The sequence below is a fragment of the Zalophus californianus genome, chromosome 11 (assembly GCF_009762305.2).
Source record: "Zalophus californianus isolate mZalCal1 chromosome 11, mZalCal1.pri.v2, whole genome shotgun sequence".
NCBI lineage: Eukaryota > Metazoa > Chordata > Mammalia > Carnivora > Otariidae > Zalophus > Zalophus californianus.
In genome coordinates, this window is record NC_045605.1 from 106,798,089 (window position 1) to 106,815,847 (window position 17,759).

Sequence of the window (17,759 nt, forward strand, 5' to 3'; positions counted from 1 at the left end):
GGACCATATCCCAGGCACAATTATTCAGTCTTATCTATCTCATAGATAAAACATAAATGAGGAATATTCGAATCTCCTAATTTTCATGTATCACAAAATATTCTTCTTTTGATGTTTTCCCGCCATTAACAAATATAAAAACCATCCCACTGGCTGTAGGAAAACGAGCAGAGGGTTGGATTTAGCCCACAGGCCAGTTTGCCCACCCCTATTCTACAAGACAATCAACCAAAATGTTCACCATAGACATTTTCTTCTGATGATCTGATGATCATACTTTTCTCCCCTTTATCGTGGTCTGTTTTGGGGGGAGAGTTTCCTCCCAGATATCTGCTTGGCTCATTCCTTCACCCCTCTAAAGCTTTGCTCAAATAATAGACTTACAGCCAGGCTTGCCCCGAGTACTCTACTTAAAACTGCAACCTCCTTACCCATCTCCTTTGGCTTGCACTTTTTGGGGGGAGGGTGTTCTCATAGTATCACTTTTTTATATACTAAATAATTTAAATTTAAATACACTTGTTATCTATACCTCTCTTTTTCCTCCCAACCCACAAGGCTGTAAGCTCCATGAGGTCAGGCTCCTTTACCATATTCACTAATGTATTACAGGCTCCTAGAATAATGCCTGGCACATGCTAGAGGATCACTAAATGTCTGCTGAATGCATGCATGAATATTATTTTTTGAGAAACCTAATATACAAAACAAGCCGAAGCATCTGCATCCCCGTCCCCAAGGAAGGAAGTCAACAAACCCGCCAGGCATAACGTCGGTTCGCAGTCCCGCCCACTTCTCCAGCCTCCCAGTCTCCCCCAGTCCCCCCCACCGCGGCCCCGGCGCCAAGCACGCGCAGTTCCTCCTGGCGACGACGCCCGATCCCGGCCGTCCTCCAAGCACAAACCTGGTCCCGCGTGACCCGCGCCGTAGCCACGTGACCGGCGTCGCACCCGGTGGGCGTCACGTGACGGACTCAGCTTTCCTCCAATCATTGCGCGCCTTTCGGGGATTCCGCCCAGGACTCGGACAGAAACTTAAAACACCCCACTCTCCCGCCAGCCAAAAGGCACGGCTGCCTGCTTCCAGCTGGGCAGCGGTGTCTCTCAAAAATCTTCTTCTAGAGCGGCTTCAGGAGACGCGGGCCTACAGCGCGTTCAGTCCCGGAAGTGACGTCTCCCAGAGGGGCCGGAAGTGGCAGTGGAGGGAGGGAAGATGGCGGAGGTGGTGAGTCCGGTGCCCGGGGCGGGGCGGAGGGAGCCAGGGGAGGTGGGTAGAACCCGAGGCCCCCCAGTAGCCGACCCTGGCGCCGCGCTGTCTCCCCAGGGGGAGATAATCGAGGGCTGCCGCCTGCCCGTGCTTCGGCGGAACCAGGACAACGAAGATGAGTGGCGTGAGTGACGTCGGGGGGCGGGGCTAAGGAACCTGAGGGCGAGGGGCGGGAGGGAGCCAACCGAACCCTCGGGAGGGGGTGGGGCCTCTATAATCCTGGGGCGGGCGGGGCGCAGATACCCCCCGAGGGGCATGGCTTTCTGCCGCACCGAAGAACAGGGCGGGGCTTGGAGAGGGGGCGGCACTTGGTGACTACAGGGGGTTTGGGCGAAAGCTTCCAAGTGCTGGGGCTTAGGGATCCGGCCTGGGGGTGGAGATCAGGTCTCAGGAGGGTGGATTCTCATCGCCTGGCTCAACTAAGGCTCCTGCCTGTGTTGTTCCCACAGCCCTGGCCGAGATCCTGAGCGTGAAGGACATCAGTGGTCGCAAGCTTTTCTACGTCCATTACATTGACTGTGAGTCCTGGGCTGGGGTGAGGTAGGGCTGCAGGGTGGGGTTGGGAGACAGCCTCTGGCATTCCTTCCTGAGCCATCCCCACTGCTGCAGTCAACAAACGCCTGGATGAATGGGTGACCCACGAGCGGCTGGACCTAAAGAAGATTCAGTTCCCCAAGAAAGAGGCCAAGACTCCCACCAAGAACGGACTTCCTGGGTCTCGCCCCGGCTCTCCAGAGAGAGAGGTGGTGAGTAGGTCCCCTGCTTCACCTTTTCTCTCCTGCCTCCTACTTTTCTCATCTCTTGGCCTCAGGGGCTTTTGGATGGGTAGAAGGCTGCACCCTTCCACTCTGGCTTCAGCTTGCAAAGGATGGGGGCCAAATTGTAGCTTCCAGAGTCCAGTAGCTATTCCTATGTCCTTGAGAGGGCAGAGGGTGGGGCTTGATTACTCCACGTTGAGGGGCCCCTGCTCCCCTTTCCCATCCCACCACCATCCCCACCCCAGAGGAAGACCCTGGACCTATCTCTACAGCCGGCCTCCGCCCAGGCCAGCGGGAAGACCTTGCCAATCCCGGTCCAGATCACACTCCGCTTCAACCTGCCCAAGGAGCGGGAGGCCATTCCCGGTGGCGAGCCTGACCAGCCGCTCTCCTCCAGCTCCTGCCTGCAGCCCAACCACCGCTCAACGGTACCCTCAGCAATTCCAGGGACCTTGCTTTCCTCTGAGGTCCCACCTTCCCTACCTTCTGACCCACCTTTCTTGGTTTCTCTCTGCAGAAACGGAAGGTGGAGGTGGTTTCACCAGCAACTCCAGTGCCCAGCGAGACAGCCCCAGCCTCAGTTTTTCCCCAGGTGAGTCCCCCAAACCCTTTTCTTCTTCCTGTTGTTTCCCCTCTGGCAGCCGCTTTCAGGCTCCCTTCACCACCCTCCCTTCTGTTCTCACCACTTTACCTGCAGAATGGATCAGCCCGTAGGGCAGTGGCAGCTCAGCCAGGACGGAAGCGAAAATCAAATTGCTTGGGCACTGACGAGGTAGGTCTGGGGAGAAGGGAAGATGGGTGAAAAGGGGAGGGAACATAGGCAGGATGGAGAGTTCAGTGATTGGTTTAAAAATAAACAAGAAGGGGCACTTGGCTGGCTCAGTCGGAAGAGCGTGCCACTCTCGATCTCGGGGTTGTGAGTTCGAGCCCCACCTTGGGTGTAGAGATTATTAAAAATTAAATAAACTAGGGATGCCTGGGTGGCTCAGTCAGTTAAGCATCTGCCTTCGTCTCAGGGAATGATCCCAGGGTCCTGGGATCAAGTCTTGCGTTGGGCTCCTTGCTCAGCAGGGAGCTTGCTTCTCTCTCTGTCTGCTTTGCTGTCTTTCTCTGATGAATAAGTAAATTAAATCTTTAATAAAAAAAAATTTTTTTTTAAATAAACAAGCGGTGGTAGGCAGTGATGGTTGTTGGTAGGATTAGGAACCAGGTAGAGCTGGTTCAGGTCAGTCATTGGGTGATCTTTTTCAAACTGCAATTGAGAACTTTCCTAGTTTCCTTCTCTTTATTTGGAAAGCGGGGGATATAATACAGTACCAGCCCCCCCCCGCCCCACCATAGCGTGGTGGTTAGGCTCAAACAAGGAAAGCTATGGAAGGGTTATGCGAGCTGTCAGGTGTCCTGCTTGAGCTGTCTCCTGTAACCTGGTATTTTCCACTGGCCCTGGACAGGACTCCCAGGACAGCTCAGATGGAATACCGTCAGCGCCACGCATGACTGGCAGCTTGGTGTCTGACCGGAGCCACGACGACATTGTCACCCGGATGAAGAACATTGAGTGCATCGAGCTGGGCCGGCACCGCCTGAAGCCATGGTACTTCTCTCCGTACCCACAGGAGCTCACCACATTGCCCGTCCTCTACCTCTGTGAGTTCTGCCTCAAATACGGCCGGAGCCTCAAGTGTCTGCAGCGTCACTTGGTATGAGGGGCCCCAGGGGGCTGCTTTCCTACCACCCCCCACCCTGCCCTTGCCTCTGATCCTCTTTTCTTCCTCAGACCAAGTGTGACCTGCGACATCCTCCGGGCAATGAGATTTACCGCAAGGGCACCATCTCTTTCTTTGAGATTGACGGCCGTAAGAACAAGGTCTGTGGCTGAGGGGCAGTGGGGAGTCATCGGCACTGGTGGTCTGGGGGAAATGAAATGAACAGCTCTTCCCTGTTCAGGAAAACACTGAGTAGTCTGGCCCGCAGATTAGTTCATCCCATTTTTGTTCAGTTCCTGCCGTAAGGCAGGTAATGGGAGGTATAAAGATGATCAGTAATTAGACAAAATCTCTGAGTTCACAGTCCACAGAAAAAACAGATTTGCCAACATCCACTCAGATCCCAGGGTTAAGTGTCATGAAACAAAGGGTGGGTTATGAGGACCTGGAGATGGCCCACAAAGCTTCCCAGAGGAGGTGATCTTTGATCCTTGACATGAAGGATAAGGTGGGTAAGGGGATCCCACGCAGTGGGGTTCTGAAGGGCAGGCATGGATGTACAGATGGTGTGAAAGGTAAAGATCATTCTGGCTTAAAGGCAGAGAGGGGGAGGTGAGGCGGTTCCAAGAGACAAGAGCTCAGCTGGTGAGAAGAAGATCAGTTGGGGGAAGAGCAGGGGTCACTGCAGGTTTTGGGCTTCAAAGCTGCCTTAGTCTGTGGCTGCAGGGAGGAAGAAGGGAATAATGTAGATGCATTCAGCTAAGACTATGAGACCGCCCCTGGGGCATGGAGGGCAGTGAGGGAGAGGGAGGCATCCTGAACCGAGGGGAGCGCTCTGGCCTGGGTGCTGAGGAAGCTTGAGGGAGATACTGCTGCTTTCACCACTGCCCTGTTATTAAGTGTGGACTTAGGCATCCAGATGGCAGGGCCTAGCAGGCTGGTTAAAAAGCCATGTCTGATGTGTAGGAGAACATATGTATAGAGGTAAAGCAAAGCGGCAAGATTAATCATTTTGCTGGGGTGACCCCTATGGCTGTTACTTTCTCTTTTTTCTTTCATTTTTTTTTTTTAAGATTTTATTTATTTGACAGAGCGCATGCACAAACGGGGAGCAGCACGCAGAGGGAGAGGGAGAAGCAGGCCCCTTGCTGAGCCAGGAGCCTGACGCAGGGCCCAATCCTAGGACCCCAGGATCATGACTTGAGCCGAAGGCAGATGCTTAACCAACTGAGCCACCCAGGCGCCCCTAAGGCTGTTACTTTCAATTTCAGAATACTTTCTCTCCGTTGTAGGACAGGAAATCAGTCTCCAGTAGGTGTGACTGTAGGCGGGAGACTGTTGTGGTTTTTGACATGCTGATCCTTAGACTGTCACCAGGGTAGAGCTGCTCTCCTAAATCTTGGCAGAGTCTGTCTTCCTGGAGACATGCCACAATGTGTTGACGGTTGTTGCTACAGCAGAGGGCAGTGGAAGCCCCCCCCCAACCCCCCGGCAGGAGTTAGGTGGAGGTGCGGGGAACGGGTGAAGCTGCCCCAGCTCCCCAGCAAGGCTGCTGGTCAGACGCTATCCTGGAGCTGGTACACCAGCTCCTTAACACCGAGAAGTAGCTCTGCCTGTGTGGCAGGGACAGCCTGACTGAGAGAATGGGTCAGGCCCCAGGGAGGAAGGCTCGTCTCGTATCAGCCTCCGGTAAAGAAACCACAATAACGGCCACATTTAAGACAGGGTACCCAGAGTGGTGACAGGCCTTTTCCTTTGCAGAGTTATTCCCAGAACCTGTGTCTCTTGGCCAAGTGTTTCCTCGACCACAAGACATTGTACTATGACACAGACCCCTTCCTCTTCTATGTCATGACAGAGTATGACTGCAAGGGCTTCCACATCGTGGGCTACTTCTCCAAGGTGAGCACTCACCTGGACCCCCTCTCTCAGCCCTGCCCCGAGCCATGTCCCCTCCTCACTCACCCACCACTCCCGTCTTCCAGGAAAAGGAATCCACAGAAGACTACAATGTGGCATGCATCCTGACCCTGCCTCCCTACCAGCGCCGGGGCTATGGCAAGCTGCTGATCGAGTTCAGTGAGTACCTGCGCGCTGGGCCGGGGGCCGGCACCTGCAGGCCCAGGCCCGGGGCCGGTGCTGCCATCGCACCTCCCCCATAATAGCATGCTGGGTTGCTGTGATTGTCAGCCCTACCACCACGTGAGCTGGCCAGAAAGCTGGGACTCTCCCAAGGTTTTCTCCCTGCTCAGGGTGACCACCCTGCTCGTGTGGGCTAGGTTTTCAGCCCCTCATTCTTCCTTGGCTAAGGTTCTAAGCACCACCCAACTTTTCCCAGTCTGACTCCTATGCTCCCACCGAGGGCCCTGGGCAGAAGCCAGGTGAGCCCCTGTTGCTCATCTGTCTGGTTCTGGGCCATCATACAAATTCCTGAGTGAGGACCAGTGCTTCGTTTCCCTAGTTGTGGCCTGAGCCTTGCACACAGTGGATGTTTAAAATGCTGTTAATTCAGCAAAAGCAAGAAGCACTGACTCATATGATTTTAGCCTCTGCTCCTTGGATTCGGGCAGGTCCGTCTCATGAAGCCCACGAGCGACTCTGCCCCTTCGTACATGAACTCTTCTGTGTCCTCCAACTGCAAGGCCCCCTTCTGCTTCCCAGCAGCTTACCCCACTCCATTCAACTCACCACTTAACGGAACCCTTGGGATAATCAAGTTCTGACCTGAGAGACAGGAGTGAGCCTGAACTCTTGGGTGAAGACATAGAGGCTTGATTTGATCCAGGTCATGGTCCATTTGAGGAATTTTATTAATAGAATGAGGCCGAGGTGGAGTCCCATCCTCAGGAAGCCCCCAGCTTGGTAGAATGGGCAGATACTTAAAATTAATCTAAGTTTGGAAGCTCAGACCTCAGTGGAGACAGGATATGGGCAAGGTCACCAGTGTGATATGCTCAGTCCTGCCCCGCAGGAGCGTACAGGTATACCAGAAGAAGTGCCCATTGCAGGCAGTCCTTGAGGGCAGGTAGATATTTGCCCGGGAGGGGCCGGGAGCTCCCTGCTGAGGCGAGTGTGTGGCCTCCAGCTGATCTGTCAGGACTCCACACGCACTGGTGGGCCCAGCAAAGCTGAGTGGGAACCCAGCCGTGCCCCCTTCCCCTTCCGTGCTGCCTTTCTCTAAAGCAGCAGCTTCTCTGTCCTGCTCCCAGCCAGGCTGCTTGGTGGAAGTCGCAGGAGACTGGGCCAGGCTGGCTGGTAAAGATTGGGAGGGGTGGGCAGAAAGGTCCGTGACCCAACATAGTTATGACTGAGGGAGAAGGGCTTCTAGAGGTAATGGGAGACACCCCAGGACCCTGAGGGAGAGAATGAAGACTCTACCAAAAGACACAAAGCTATATAAGGTTTCGCAGGGCCTGAGGGGCTCACTGGGAACTGTCTGCCAGCGGCCAGAAGTCAGGGTAGAGGAGAGCGGAGCAGAGAGAGAGAACCCCTGGAGAGGTCAGTTATCTGTGAGGAATGGCCGCCTTCTGACCTGGGAAGTGCATTGGTGCCTCTCTCTTTGGTTCCTGTCAACACCTAGTTGGGGCAGCCTGGTCCTGGAGCAGCTGATGCTCCTTGGGTCACAGCTAGGGGGACTGATTTGACTGCAAATCCAAACATTCTCAGGCCTAGACCGCACGTGGGGGTCTGCCTGCCTTCTCACAGACCCAGGCAGAGTCTGGAATGATGAAAATCAGAGGCACTTGCCTTTCGTGTCATTTTCTCTGCACTCCCCTGGCGCCTGAGTACTCCTCCAGGTGGATTATAGCTGCTCTCTCAGAACCCTCCACAGCACAGAGATGAAGAATGAATGCTCCATAGTTCTTTTTGAGGAAACAGACGCAGCAGACAAGCCCCATGTGCCAGGGCACAGACTCCCACACGGTGGGGCCGAAATGAAAACCAGGCAGTTTACTTCTCTAACTCATATTCTGAAACGTTGGTTGCACAGAGGTGTGATCGCTTACCCACCCCCTCCTGCTCCCTTGCTGTAGGCTATGAACTCTCCAAAGTGGAAGGGAAAACGGGAACCCCTGAGAAGCCCCTCTCAGACCTTGGCCTCCTGTCCTACCGGAGCTACTGGTCCCAGACCATCCTGGAAATCCTGATGGGGCTGAAGTCAGAGAGCGGGGAGAGGCCACAGATCACCATCAAGTGAGCCTGGCCCTACCTCCTACCCTGGGGGTGCATGGCATGGTCCATCCTCACTCCTGGGGTTCCTGGGGGCTTGGGGCGGAGATGAAGGCTTCCAGAGGACCTGATCTTTGCCCTCCCACAGCGAGATCAGTGAAATCACCAGCATCAAGAAGGAGGATGTCATTTCCACTCTACAGTACCTCAACCTCATCAACTACTACAAGGTAGGGAGGCAGGCAGGGGGAGACAGGTGTGTGTAGGGCTGCAGAGTGCGGGCCCTGCGCGGGCTGACTCGCCCTGGCCCCATCTCCCATCCAGGGCCAGTATATCCTCACACTGTCGGAGGACATCGTGGATGGACATGAAAGAGCTATGCTCAAGCGGCTCCTTCGAATCGACTCCAAGTGTCTGCACTTCACTCCCAAGGACTGGAGCAAGAGGGGAAAGTGGTGACCAGACACTGTCCATAGCAGTGGCAACAAAGCAGAACTGGGGCTGACAGCACATCCCACCCCTATCGGGGCCCCCAAGAGGCACACCAAGGGAGGTGGGGCTGAGGACAGCTCCATAAGGAGAGGACAGGCCTGGTAGGGCCTGGCTGGTGCCTAGCACCGAGGTGAGCTCAGGGCTCAGGTCAGCTCCAAGGTCAGCTGGCTGCAGGTCTGGGCCTGCTATGAACCAGGGACTCTACGGAGCCAGGCAGCTGTGTATAGTGCGATGGGGGGGACCGGGGGGGGGGTGGGCGGGGGGCGCACGCTGGACAGAGGGCCAGTGGCTGTAAAAATTTCTTTTGTAAAATAGGAGTTGGGGGGGTGGGTACTGGCTGCAAAGTTCTGGCCTCTCTTGCCCTCACTGCCCCTTGGCAATAAATTGTTTCTATAGGCCAGAGCCATGGAAGTTTCTTGTGGGAGAAGGGGCAGTGCCAACTTAGGGACTCCCAAGGTGCCCACAGACTCACAGGTGCTGTGAAGAGCGTGTTTATTCGGGGGTGATGGAATCAGTCAGTGGTTCCAGAACGAAGAGCTGGTTTATTGGGGTGGAGGGACCGGTGGCTTTCAATGTCAAGTTCCAGTTCTCAGTCCTCAGGCACCTGTGCGTGAATCTGCAACAGGAGTCACTACTGGATTTTTGACACACAGTGACTGGGTAGCCCACACACTCTCGGAGGGACCAAGCTACTCAGAATGAGCCCCTTCCAGACAGGTCTGAGGTGGGGAAGCCACATGCTCCTGACCAGTCTAATCCTCCATTCAGACCCAAGCTCCATCTGCCCTATTGTACTCCCCAGCCCCGAAGCCCCAAATCCACTCGGGCAAGATTCTGGATAACCCAGGGAATAACCGTGAAATCACAGGGTAACTAATGGATGGGGCCTGGAAGAGTGAAGGCCCACCACCTACTCACCGCTGCAGCCAGACCGGGCCAGGTGAGGGCCCCGCGCACTTTGGCATCCGGACCGGGGATGGTCTCCAGGCCCCACAGCGTGAAGCGGCTGAAACTGGCGGTGGCTCCGATAAATCGGTCCTGAGGAAGGGGCCCGGCTCAACATCGGGGCCGCCGCTGCCGCCCGCACCCCCCTCCAGCCCTGACCCCCCACCCCACCCCCCCGTGCTCACAAAGTCCCGCTCCAGCGCCTCTGGGGGTGCCGCCAGCTCCTGCTCCTCTCGCAGGTTCGACGAACCCTCCGAGAAGTCCTTCCCCACCACCTCTCCCTTCTCTTCCATCACCATCACGTATCCCTCGAGGCCGGGCGGCACCACCACCTCCTCGCCCCGTAGTCTGCGGCCCCGAAACGACACTTCGAGTCCTGTAGGAGGTAGGCGCAGGGTCTCGGCGAGGGCCCGATTCCGGCCTTGCGGGGCAAGACCTTGGGGCCCTCCCCACACCTCCGCTGGACCACCATCCCCAGGAGCCCTCGCGCCGCTCCTCGCCGAGGAGAGCGCGGCGTGGGCGCGGGGGCTGCCGGGAGCCGTAGTCCGGAGCTGAGCACTCACCATCGGTACCCTGCCGGATGGCTGGGGTGAAGAAGCGCTCCACCGGGGCGGGCCCGTTAACCAGAACCTCGCAGGGCAGAAGGTGCAGCGTGGCGCGGGCGGCGTCGCGCAGCGTGCCGGGGCGCAAGTGGACGCGGCACTTCTCGACCGCCGCCTCGTCGCTGCTTTCCATCCTCCGCCGCTCGCTGGCTAAGGCCAAAGCTGGCGCGGAAAGTGCGCGGAGCCTGTCGGGAGGCCGGGGACGATCAGCGCAGAGGCCCCTGGGAGGCGTAGTCCTTCCCTGAGGCTCCTCGGAGCCTCTGTGAGCCCCGTCTCTCTGTGTTCAAGTCCCAGTCTTTTTTTCTTGAAAATGTTTTTCGGTGGTACGTTCTTATTGTAAAAAATTAAAACTATTCCGAAAAGTACTCTTTTTATATTATTCGTAGGGAGAGTTGCTTGTTTGTTTTACGGGAACATCAACCCTTCCTCAAATGAGTTGAAGATATTTTATCTGAGTTTGTGTCTTGTTTTCCAAACCGTGACTTTTATTTTTTTGTAGCAGATTTATCAATCTTTTCTTCTTATGTCTTTTTTGCTTTCGCAGTACTTTTCTTTTTTGGTTTCTTAAGTCCTCTCTAATGTTTATTTGTTCAGATACCCAAGTTAGATATGTTTTGTCAAGTTCTTTCATAAAACAAACACATGCAAAACTGGCAATTAAGATTACAATTGCATTTAATTTATAGATTTGAGAAAGTGAAACACACCTCTAGACCTCCAGGTGCTGTGCGTGGTGTTCTGTTAAACATGAACAATTTCACAGAACATCAACATCAGACAAGTCACTATGTGACGTGCAGGATCAAGACAAAAACAAGATCATTCTATAATCATGTGAACACCAACAAAGACAGGAACATTGTCCAAACCACAAAAATGATGAAACATCCCTCCATCTTGGGTAATATAAGTGAACTTTACCAATTACAGCTTTAGCTTTTGTCTAGGTAAGATTTGTTAACATATCCCATCCTAGAAATACTCTCACTTCCTGACAGTATCCAATCCAGAGAAAAACTATGGCTTTCTTTTTTTTTTTTTTTTTTTTTATTTGGCAGAGAGAGACACAGTGAGAGAGGGAACATAAGCAGGGGCAATGGGAGAGGGAGAGGCAGGCTTCCCACCAAGCAGGAGCCCGATCAGGGGCTCGATTCCAGGACCCTGGGATCATGACCTGAGCCGAAGGCAGACGCTTAACAACTGAGCCACCCACGTGCCCCAAAACTATGGCTTTCTTAAACCCTCCCCCAAATCACCTAGCACAAGCCCAAATCCTATAAACCCTTCTTAAATACCGTTACTGAGATGCCCAACAGTGTAAGAGTAATAAACCCATTTATTCAACTATAGATGTATTCCTGGCAGTCTTTGGCTGGAGGGTATTAACATCAAAGAGTCTTGCTTTATTTAGTTTCTATCAAGAAAAAGATACATAATACCATTTATTCACATCTTCTTTCATGTTTGTGCAATTGTGAAGTTTTCTTTGTATATAATAGTTGTTACATATTTTAAGTGTATTCCTAGATAGCTTTTATTTGTTTCTGTTATAAATTAGATTTTTTCCATTTTATATTATTACAGTTTTTTTAGAGATGGAGGAGTGGGGAGGGGCAGAGGGAGAGGGAGAGAGAGATTTTTTAAAAAAGATTTTATTTATGAGAGAGAGAGCAACAGGAGGAGCAGAGGGAGAGGGACAAGCAGACCCCGAGCTGAGCACAGAAACTGATGCCTGGCTTGATCTCGTAACCCTTAGATCATGACCTGAGCCAACATCAAGAGTCGGTGGCTTAATCAACGGGGCCACCCAGGTGCCCCATTTTCCATTTTATTTTTAACTCTTTTTTATTAAAGCAGAGGTTGGCAAATCTCACATATGATCTCTGTCACAATTACTCAGCTTTGTCATTGTAGCATAAAACCAGCTATAAACAATATGCAAATAAATAAGCATGGCTGTCTTCCAGAAAAACTTCATTTGCAAAAACAAGAAGTGAGCTGGATTTGGTCTGCAGACACAGTTTTCAGGGAAGATGTTGATTCTCACACATTAGTTCTTAAACCAGATAGATACTGAATTCTTCTGTTATTTCTAAGAGTTTTCAGTTTATTTTCTTGGGTCTTCCAGAATTAAGTCCTTCCACTTCCAAACAATGATAACTTTGCCTCTTCGTTGTATTGTGTAATTTGTAGCATTTTCTAGCACTTTCAGAACAATCTCACACGTTACTAATATCAGTGGACATCATTTTCTTTTTCCTGAAATTTTCATGGGAATTCTTTGCTATTTCACCAATAATCATGAAGCTGCCTTTCGATTTGTTACACATGTCTGGTTAAACCTATACTACCAACTTTTTTTTTTTTAAAGATTTTATTTATTTATTTGACAGAGAGACAGTGAGGAAGGGAACACAAGCAGAGGGAGTGGGAGAGGGAGATGCAGGCTTCCCGCTGAGCAGGGAGCCCGATGCGGGGCTCGATCCCAGGACCCTGGGATCATGACCTGAGCTGAAGGCAGATGCTTAAAGACTGAGCCACCCAGGGGCCCCTACTAACTGTTTTTTAACGCAGGAGTAGATGTTGGATTTTATTTTTATATTTTTGGTTTTGCAACTTTCCCACAGTCTGGATTCTACTGATTGTGTTCCTAGGGTCATGGTCATCTGTCCTATATTTCCTGCAAATTAGTAGTAAGATCTAGAAGTGTCATCAGATTCTCTGGGGGGAGGAGGCAAGATTATTTTGAGGGGGTGGCATCTTCTTCTGTCGGGATACCTCATGTCTCTTTTTTGTGAGGTTAGCTGTCATAGATGATCACTACCTAGATCCTTTCATTCATTAGGGGTTACAAAAAGCTGATATTCTAAGTCTACCATTCTTCTTTTTATTTTTTTAAGATTTTGTATTTATTCATTTGAGAGAGAGAGAATAAGCAGGGGGAAAGACAGAGGGAGAGGGAGAAGCAGACTCCCCGCTGAGCTGGGAGCCCGACGTGGGACTCGATCTCAGGACCTGGAGATCAGGACCTGAGCCAAAGGCAGACATGTAACCATCTGAGCCACCCAGGTCCCCCTAAGTCCACTATTCTTCTTTCACTGTCTATAATACTTCTATAAAGACAACTCCCCCTCATCAACTATCTGGTTGCCCCTTGGTACAGTGAGTTTAAGAAAAGCAAAATAAATGCTTGATGCTTTCCTTTTATTTCCATTTTTTAAAATAAGTTGTTTCCCTGGAATGCTCCAACTATGACTCTTTTAAAAAATTATTATTAAATAGATTTTTAACATTTTGATATAATTTAGCTAATTGTGGTTATTATTCTTTTTTAAAAAGATTTATTTATTTATTCTAGAGAGAAGGGGAAAGGCAGAGGGAGAGAGTCTTAAGCAGACTACGCTGAGCACGGAGCCAGATGCGGGGCTGGATCTCATAACCCTGAGATCAGGACCTGAGCCAAAACCAAGAGTCGGGCGCTTAACCGGCTGAGCCACCCAGGTGCCCTGTGCTTATTATTCCTATCAATCCCCACATTGTCCCATCTTGCCAATGAAAGCCTCTTCAAGTTAGCCCATGAGTCTTTTTATGTGACCTTTTTTTAGTCTTTTATAGTTTTTTTGTTTTCCAGAATCACAAGACGTTCCTGGCTCATCTTGTACCTCATTGCTTGTACATTTTTTTTTCCTGCCCCCGACTTGAATCATCCATTTCTCCAAGGATCCCTGGTTTTCTTACTAGGAAATTGTATTTACGAAACCAATGTGAAACTAGATGTGCTCATTGCCACTAGTTTGTTTCTAGATGTTTTTAGTGGATGTTTTCAGTTTCTAGATGTTTTCAGTGGACAAAGCTAGGAAATATGTAGATTTCTCTTTTAAAGGGAAAATACATCATGAGATCCTACTGTTACCTCTTGGAGAACAGAGCATTACTAACCTCATTGCTTGTACATTTGTATCCTTTTTTTCTCCTGCACTGAAAAATGCCAGCTCTCATCCACTTGGTTCCCCACTATATACGCAACAGTCTTGGAAGAAAAATAACAACACCACAACTAACAATAATTAACAAACACAGTTTAATCATTTATTTTTATAGTTTCCCTTTTCCTTATGATGTATTCCACTGCAGATATATATAATTTACTTACTGTTTTTAAAAGTAAACATTGGTAACATTGTCTATTCTTTTAAATTAGTAGCCTAACTTTACGTACATTGAATTCAATTTCCTGATATTTTGTTGAGGATTTTTACACCTGTGTTCATGAGCAATATTGATCTGTAGCTTTCTTTTCTTGTAATGTCTTTATCTGGTTTTGGCGCTAGGGTGATGCTGACCTCATAGAACGAGTTTGAAAGTATTACCTCTGCTTCTATTTTCTGGAAGAGATTATAGAGAATTTTTATTGTTCTTTCTTAAATGAGTTTTCACCACTAGAATTCACCAGGGGAACCAACTGGCCCAATGTTTTCCTTTTTGGAGGGTTATTAATTTTTTTTTATTGTTGTTCATTTTTAAATAGATTTTTATCTTTTTCAGATTTATCACGGTATTATTTCTAAATTTTACATCATGATGATTTGATACATTGGGTTCCTCCCATCCAGTTAATTAACACATCCATCACCTCACATGTTTATTGTTATAATTATGTTATAGATTAATAATATATAATGGTAAATATTATATTTTATATACTTCTTATTTTTTAAATATTTTATTTATTTATTCATAAGAGACAGAGACAGACAGAGAAGCAGAGGGAGAAGCAGGCCCCCCACTGAGAAGGGAGCCCAATGCGGGACTCGATCCCAGCATTCTGGGATCATGACCTGAGCCGAAGGCAGATGCTGAACCATCTGAGCCACCCAGGGACCCTTATATACTTATTATTGATTCAAATTCTTTAATAGATATAGGTCTATTCAGAAAATCTATTTTTCTTTGTGTAAGTTTTCATTCAAGGAATTGGTCCATTTCACTTAAGTTACCAGATTGTGGACACAGAGTTGTTTGTAATATTTCTTTATTATCCCTTTAATGACCATGGGATCAGTAGTGATGACCCCTCTTTTATATCTGGTATTAGTAATTTGTGTCTTCTCTCTTTTTTTCTTAGTCTGGCTAGAGGCTTATCAATTTTTACTGATCTTTTCATAAAATCAGCTTTTGGTTTCATTAATGTTCTCTGTTGATTTCCTGCTTTCAGTTTCATTGATTTCTACTCTAATTTTTGTTATTTTTTCCCCTTTGCTTGCTTTAGGCTTATATTCCTCTTCCTTCTCTAGTTTCGTGAAGCAGGAGCTTAGATTATTCGTTTTAGAGCTATCTTCTTTTCTAAAATATGAATTCAATACCATAAACCTCACTCTAAGTAGAACGTTTGTTGAATCCCACAGATTTTGACAAGTTATATTTTATTTTCATTTAATTCAAGATATTTAAAATTTTCTCTTGAAACTTCTTTGACCCATGTGTTATTTAAAGGGTGTTAGTTAGTCTCCAAATATTTGAGAATTTTCCCGCAATCTTTCTGTCATTGATTTCTAGTTTAATTCCACTGTGGTTGAAGAACAGATTTCTATTCTTTTAAATTTGTTAAGGTGTGTTTTATGGCCCCAAATGTGGTCTTTCTTGGTGAATGTTCCACTGCACTTGAGAAGAACATGTATTCTGCTGCTGTTGAGTGCAATATTCTATAATCTATAGAAGTATTCTATAATTAAATCCAGTTGATTAATGGTACTGTTCAGTTCAACCACATCAATACTGATTTTCTGCCTCCTTGATCTGGCATTTACTGATAAAAAGGTGTTGAAGTCTCCCACAAGCAGTGCATTTGTCTATTTCTCCTTTCACTTCTACCAAGTTTTTGCCTCATATTTTTTTTTTAAGAGAGGGAGTGGGGACAGGCAGAGGGAGAGGGTGAGAGAGAAATTTTTTTTTAAGATTTTATTTATTTGACAGAGAGAGACACAGCGAGAGAGGGAACGAAAGCAGGGGGAGTGGGAGAGGGAGAAGCAGGCTTCCCGCCGAGCAGGGAGTCCGATGCGGGGCTCGATCCCAGGACCCTGGGATCATGACCTCAGCCGAAGGCAGACGCCTAATGACTGAGCCACCCAGGTGCCCCAAGAGAGAGAATTTTAAGCAGGCTCCACAACTGGCACAGAACCCAACGCGGGGCTGGATCTCACGACCCTGAGATCATGACCTGAGCCCAAATAAAGAATCAGACGCTTAACCAATTGAACCACCAAGATGCCCCTGCCTCATACATCTTGAAGCTCTGTTGTTAGGTACATTACATACACATTAAGCATTGTTAGGTCTTCTTGGAAAATTGACCCCTTTATCTTTCTATAATGCCCCTCTTTATCCCTGATATTTTTCCTTATTCTGAAGCCTGCTTTGTCTGAAGTTAACATAGCTGGTCCAGCTTTCTTTGGATCAGTGTCAGCATGGTATATCTGTCTTCATCCCTTTACTATTATTCTCCCCGTGTCTTTATATTTAACGTGGGTCTCTTGTAGACAACATATAGTTTGGTCTTTTTTTTAAATCCATGATGACAGTCTCTGTCTTTTAATTGGCATACTCACAATGAAAGTGATTATCGATATGGTTGGATTAATATGAACCATGTTTTCATTGTTTTATTTGTGGCACTTTTTAAAAAATCTTCCCCTCTTTTCTCTGCCTTTATTTTATTTTTTTTTAAGATTTTATTCTTTGGGGTGCCTGGGTGGCCCAGTCCGTTGGGAATCCGACTCTTGGTTTCAGCTCAGGACATGGTCTCAGGGTCGTGGGATGGAGCCCTATGTCGGGCTCCATGCTGAGCAGAGTCTGCTTGGGTTTATCTTTCCCTCCCCTGCTGCCCTTCACCTCTCTTTCTTTCTCTCAAATAAACAAATCTTTTTTAAAAAAATACTTTATTCTTTTTTTTTAAGGTGATCTCCATATGGGGCTCAAACTTACAATCCTGAGATAAAGAGTCACATGTTCTACTGACTGAGCCAGCCAGGCACCCCCGCCTTCTCTGCCTTTAACTGGCATTTCATATGACTCCATTTTCTCTCCTCTCTTAGTATATCAATTATACATAAAAAAATTTTTTTTAAGATTTTATTTATTTGACAGAGAGAGACACAGTGAGAGAGGGAACACAAGCAGCGGGAGTGGGAGAGGGAGAAGCAGGCCTCCCACGGGGCTCGATCCTAGGACCCTGGGTTCATGATGTGAGCCGAAGGCAGACGCTTAAGGACTGAGCCACCCAGGCACCCTAAAAAAAATTTTTTTTATTTGTTGCCCTAGAGTTTGCAATATATGTTTATAATTCATCTAAGCCTGCTTTCAAATAACACTATAGGTACTTTGTAACAAAGTATTCCCAGTTTCTGCTTGTAACATTCCCTTGTTACATTGCTGCCATTCATTTCACATGTCCCTATAATTTCTTGAAGTTAACTGTTCCTGCCCCCCAGGGTCCCACTTCTTCTTTGCAGTCAAGTCTCCAGCTTACTATGTATTTGACCTCATGGGTAGTTCTCTATGACCAACTAGCTGAAGAATAAAAAGTTTAAGCCGGGCTTACAGATGGTGTACATCATAAGCTGATACCAACTGGGCTTACAGGTGGTGTGCATCATAAGCTGGTACCAACTGGACATAGAATGCTATATCGTTACAGCCCATTGGTAGGGGTCCAGAAGGAGAAGTGGACAGCTAGTTACCCACTTGGCCTAGAAAGAGGATGACTAGCAATGTGGCTGTATATCAAGATTTCTCCACCTTGGGCGCCTGGGTGGCTTAGTTGG

General features: G+C 48.8%; 2 protein-coding genes across 5 annotated transcripts; one reads left to right on the top strand and one right to left on the bottom strand.

Moving 5' to 3' along the window:
• Nucleotides 1-1,014: 1,014 nt before the first annotated feature.
• Nucleotides 1,015-8,794, top strand: KAT5 (lysine acetyltransferase 5). 4 transcript variants are annotated; one of them, XM_027580959.2, is made up of 14 exons: nt 1,017-1,224; nt 1,324-1,390; nt 1,716-1,784; nt 1,876-2,012; nt 2,297-2,452; nt 2,542-2,616; nt 2,722-2,796; nt 3,476-3,724; nt 3,802-3,891; nt 5,492-5,632; nt 5,716-5,809; nt 7,765-7,924; nt 8,049-8,130; nt 8,225-8,794. In XM_027580959.2, the coding sequence occupies exons 1-14, from the start codon at nt 1,213-1,215 to the stop codon at nt 8,357-8,359; spliced, it is 1,542 nt and encodes a 513-aa protein (XP_027436760.1). In that variant the 5' UTR covers nt 1,017-1,212; the 3' UTR covers nt 8,360-8,794. The 4 variants fall into 4 exon arrangements, with proteins under 4 accessions (XP_027436759.1, XP_027436760.1, XP_027436761.1 ...); XM_027580958.2 differs by having other exon boundaries at nt 1,015-1,390; XM_027580961.2 differs by lacking the exon at nt 2,297-2,452 and having other exon boundaries at nt 1,024-1,224.
• Nucleotides 8,795-8,914: 120 nt separating this feature from the next.
• Nucleotides 8,915-10,124, bottom strand: RNASEH2C (ribonuclease H2 subunit C). The gene is made up of 4 exons (XM_027580963.2): nt 9,901-10,124; nt 9,523-9,713; nt 9,311-9,430; nt 8,915-9,008 (listed from the first exon to the last, which is right to left on the bottom strand). Exons 1-4 carry the CDS (start codon nt 10,070-10,072, stop codon nt 8,982-8,984), a joined length of 510 nt encoding a protein of 169 aa, XP_027436764.1. The 5' UTR covers nt 10,073-10,124; the 3' UTR covers nt 8,915-8,981.
• Between the last annotated feature and the right edge of the window lie 7,635 nt (nt 10,125-17,759).

Bases quoted from the DNA above. Each gene is read 5' to 3' on its own strand.
- KAT5 (XM_027580958.2), top strand. From the start codon at position 1,213: ATGGCGGAGGTGGTGAGTCCGGTGCCCGGGGCGGGGCGGAGGGAGCCA. The intron at 3,892-5,491 runs GTCTGTGGCTGA...TTTCCTTTGCAG, and splicing joins TTGACGGCCGTAAGAACAAG to AGTTATTCCCAGAACCTGTG. The intron at 5,633-5,715 runs GTGAGCACTCAC...CCCGTCTTCCAG, and splicing joins TCGTGGGCTACTTCTCCAAG to GAAAAGGAATCCACAGAAGA.
- RNASEH2C (XM_027580963.2), bottom strand. From the start codon at position 10,072: ATGGAAAGCAGCGACGAGGCGGCGGTCGAGAAGTGCCGCGTCCACTTG. The intron at 9,431-9,522 runs GTGAGCACGGGG...CCCCTTCCTCAG, and splicing joins AGGCGCTGGAGCGGGACTTT to GACCGATTTATCGGAGCCAC. The intron at 9,009-9,310 runs GTGAGTAGGTGG...CTCCTGTTGCAG, and splicing joins GGCCCGGTCTGGCTGCAGCG to ATTCACGCACAGGTGCCTGA.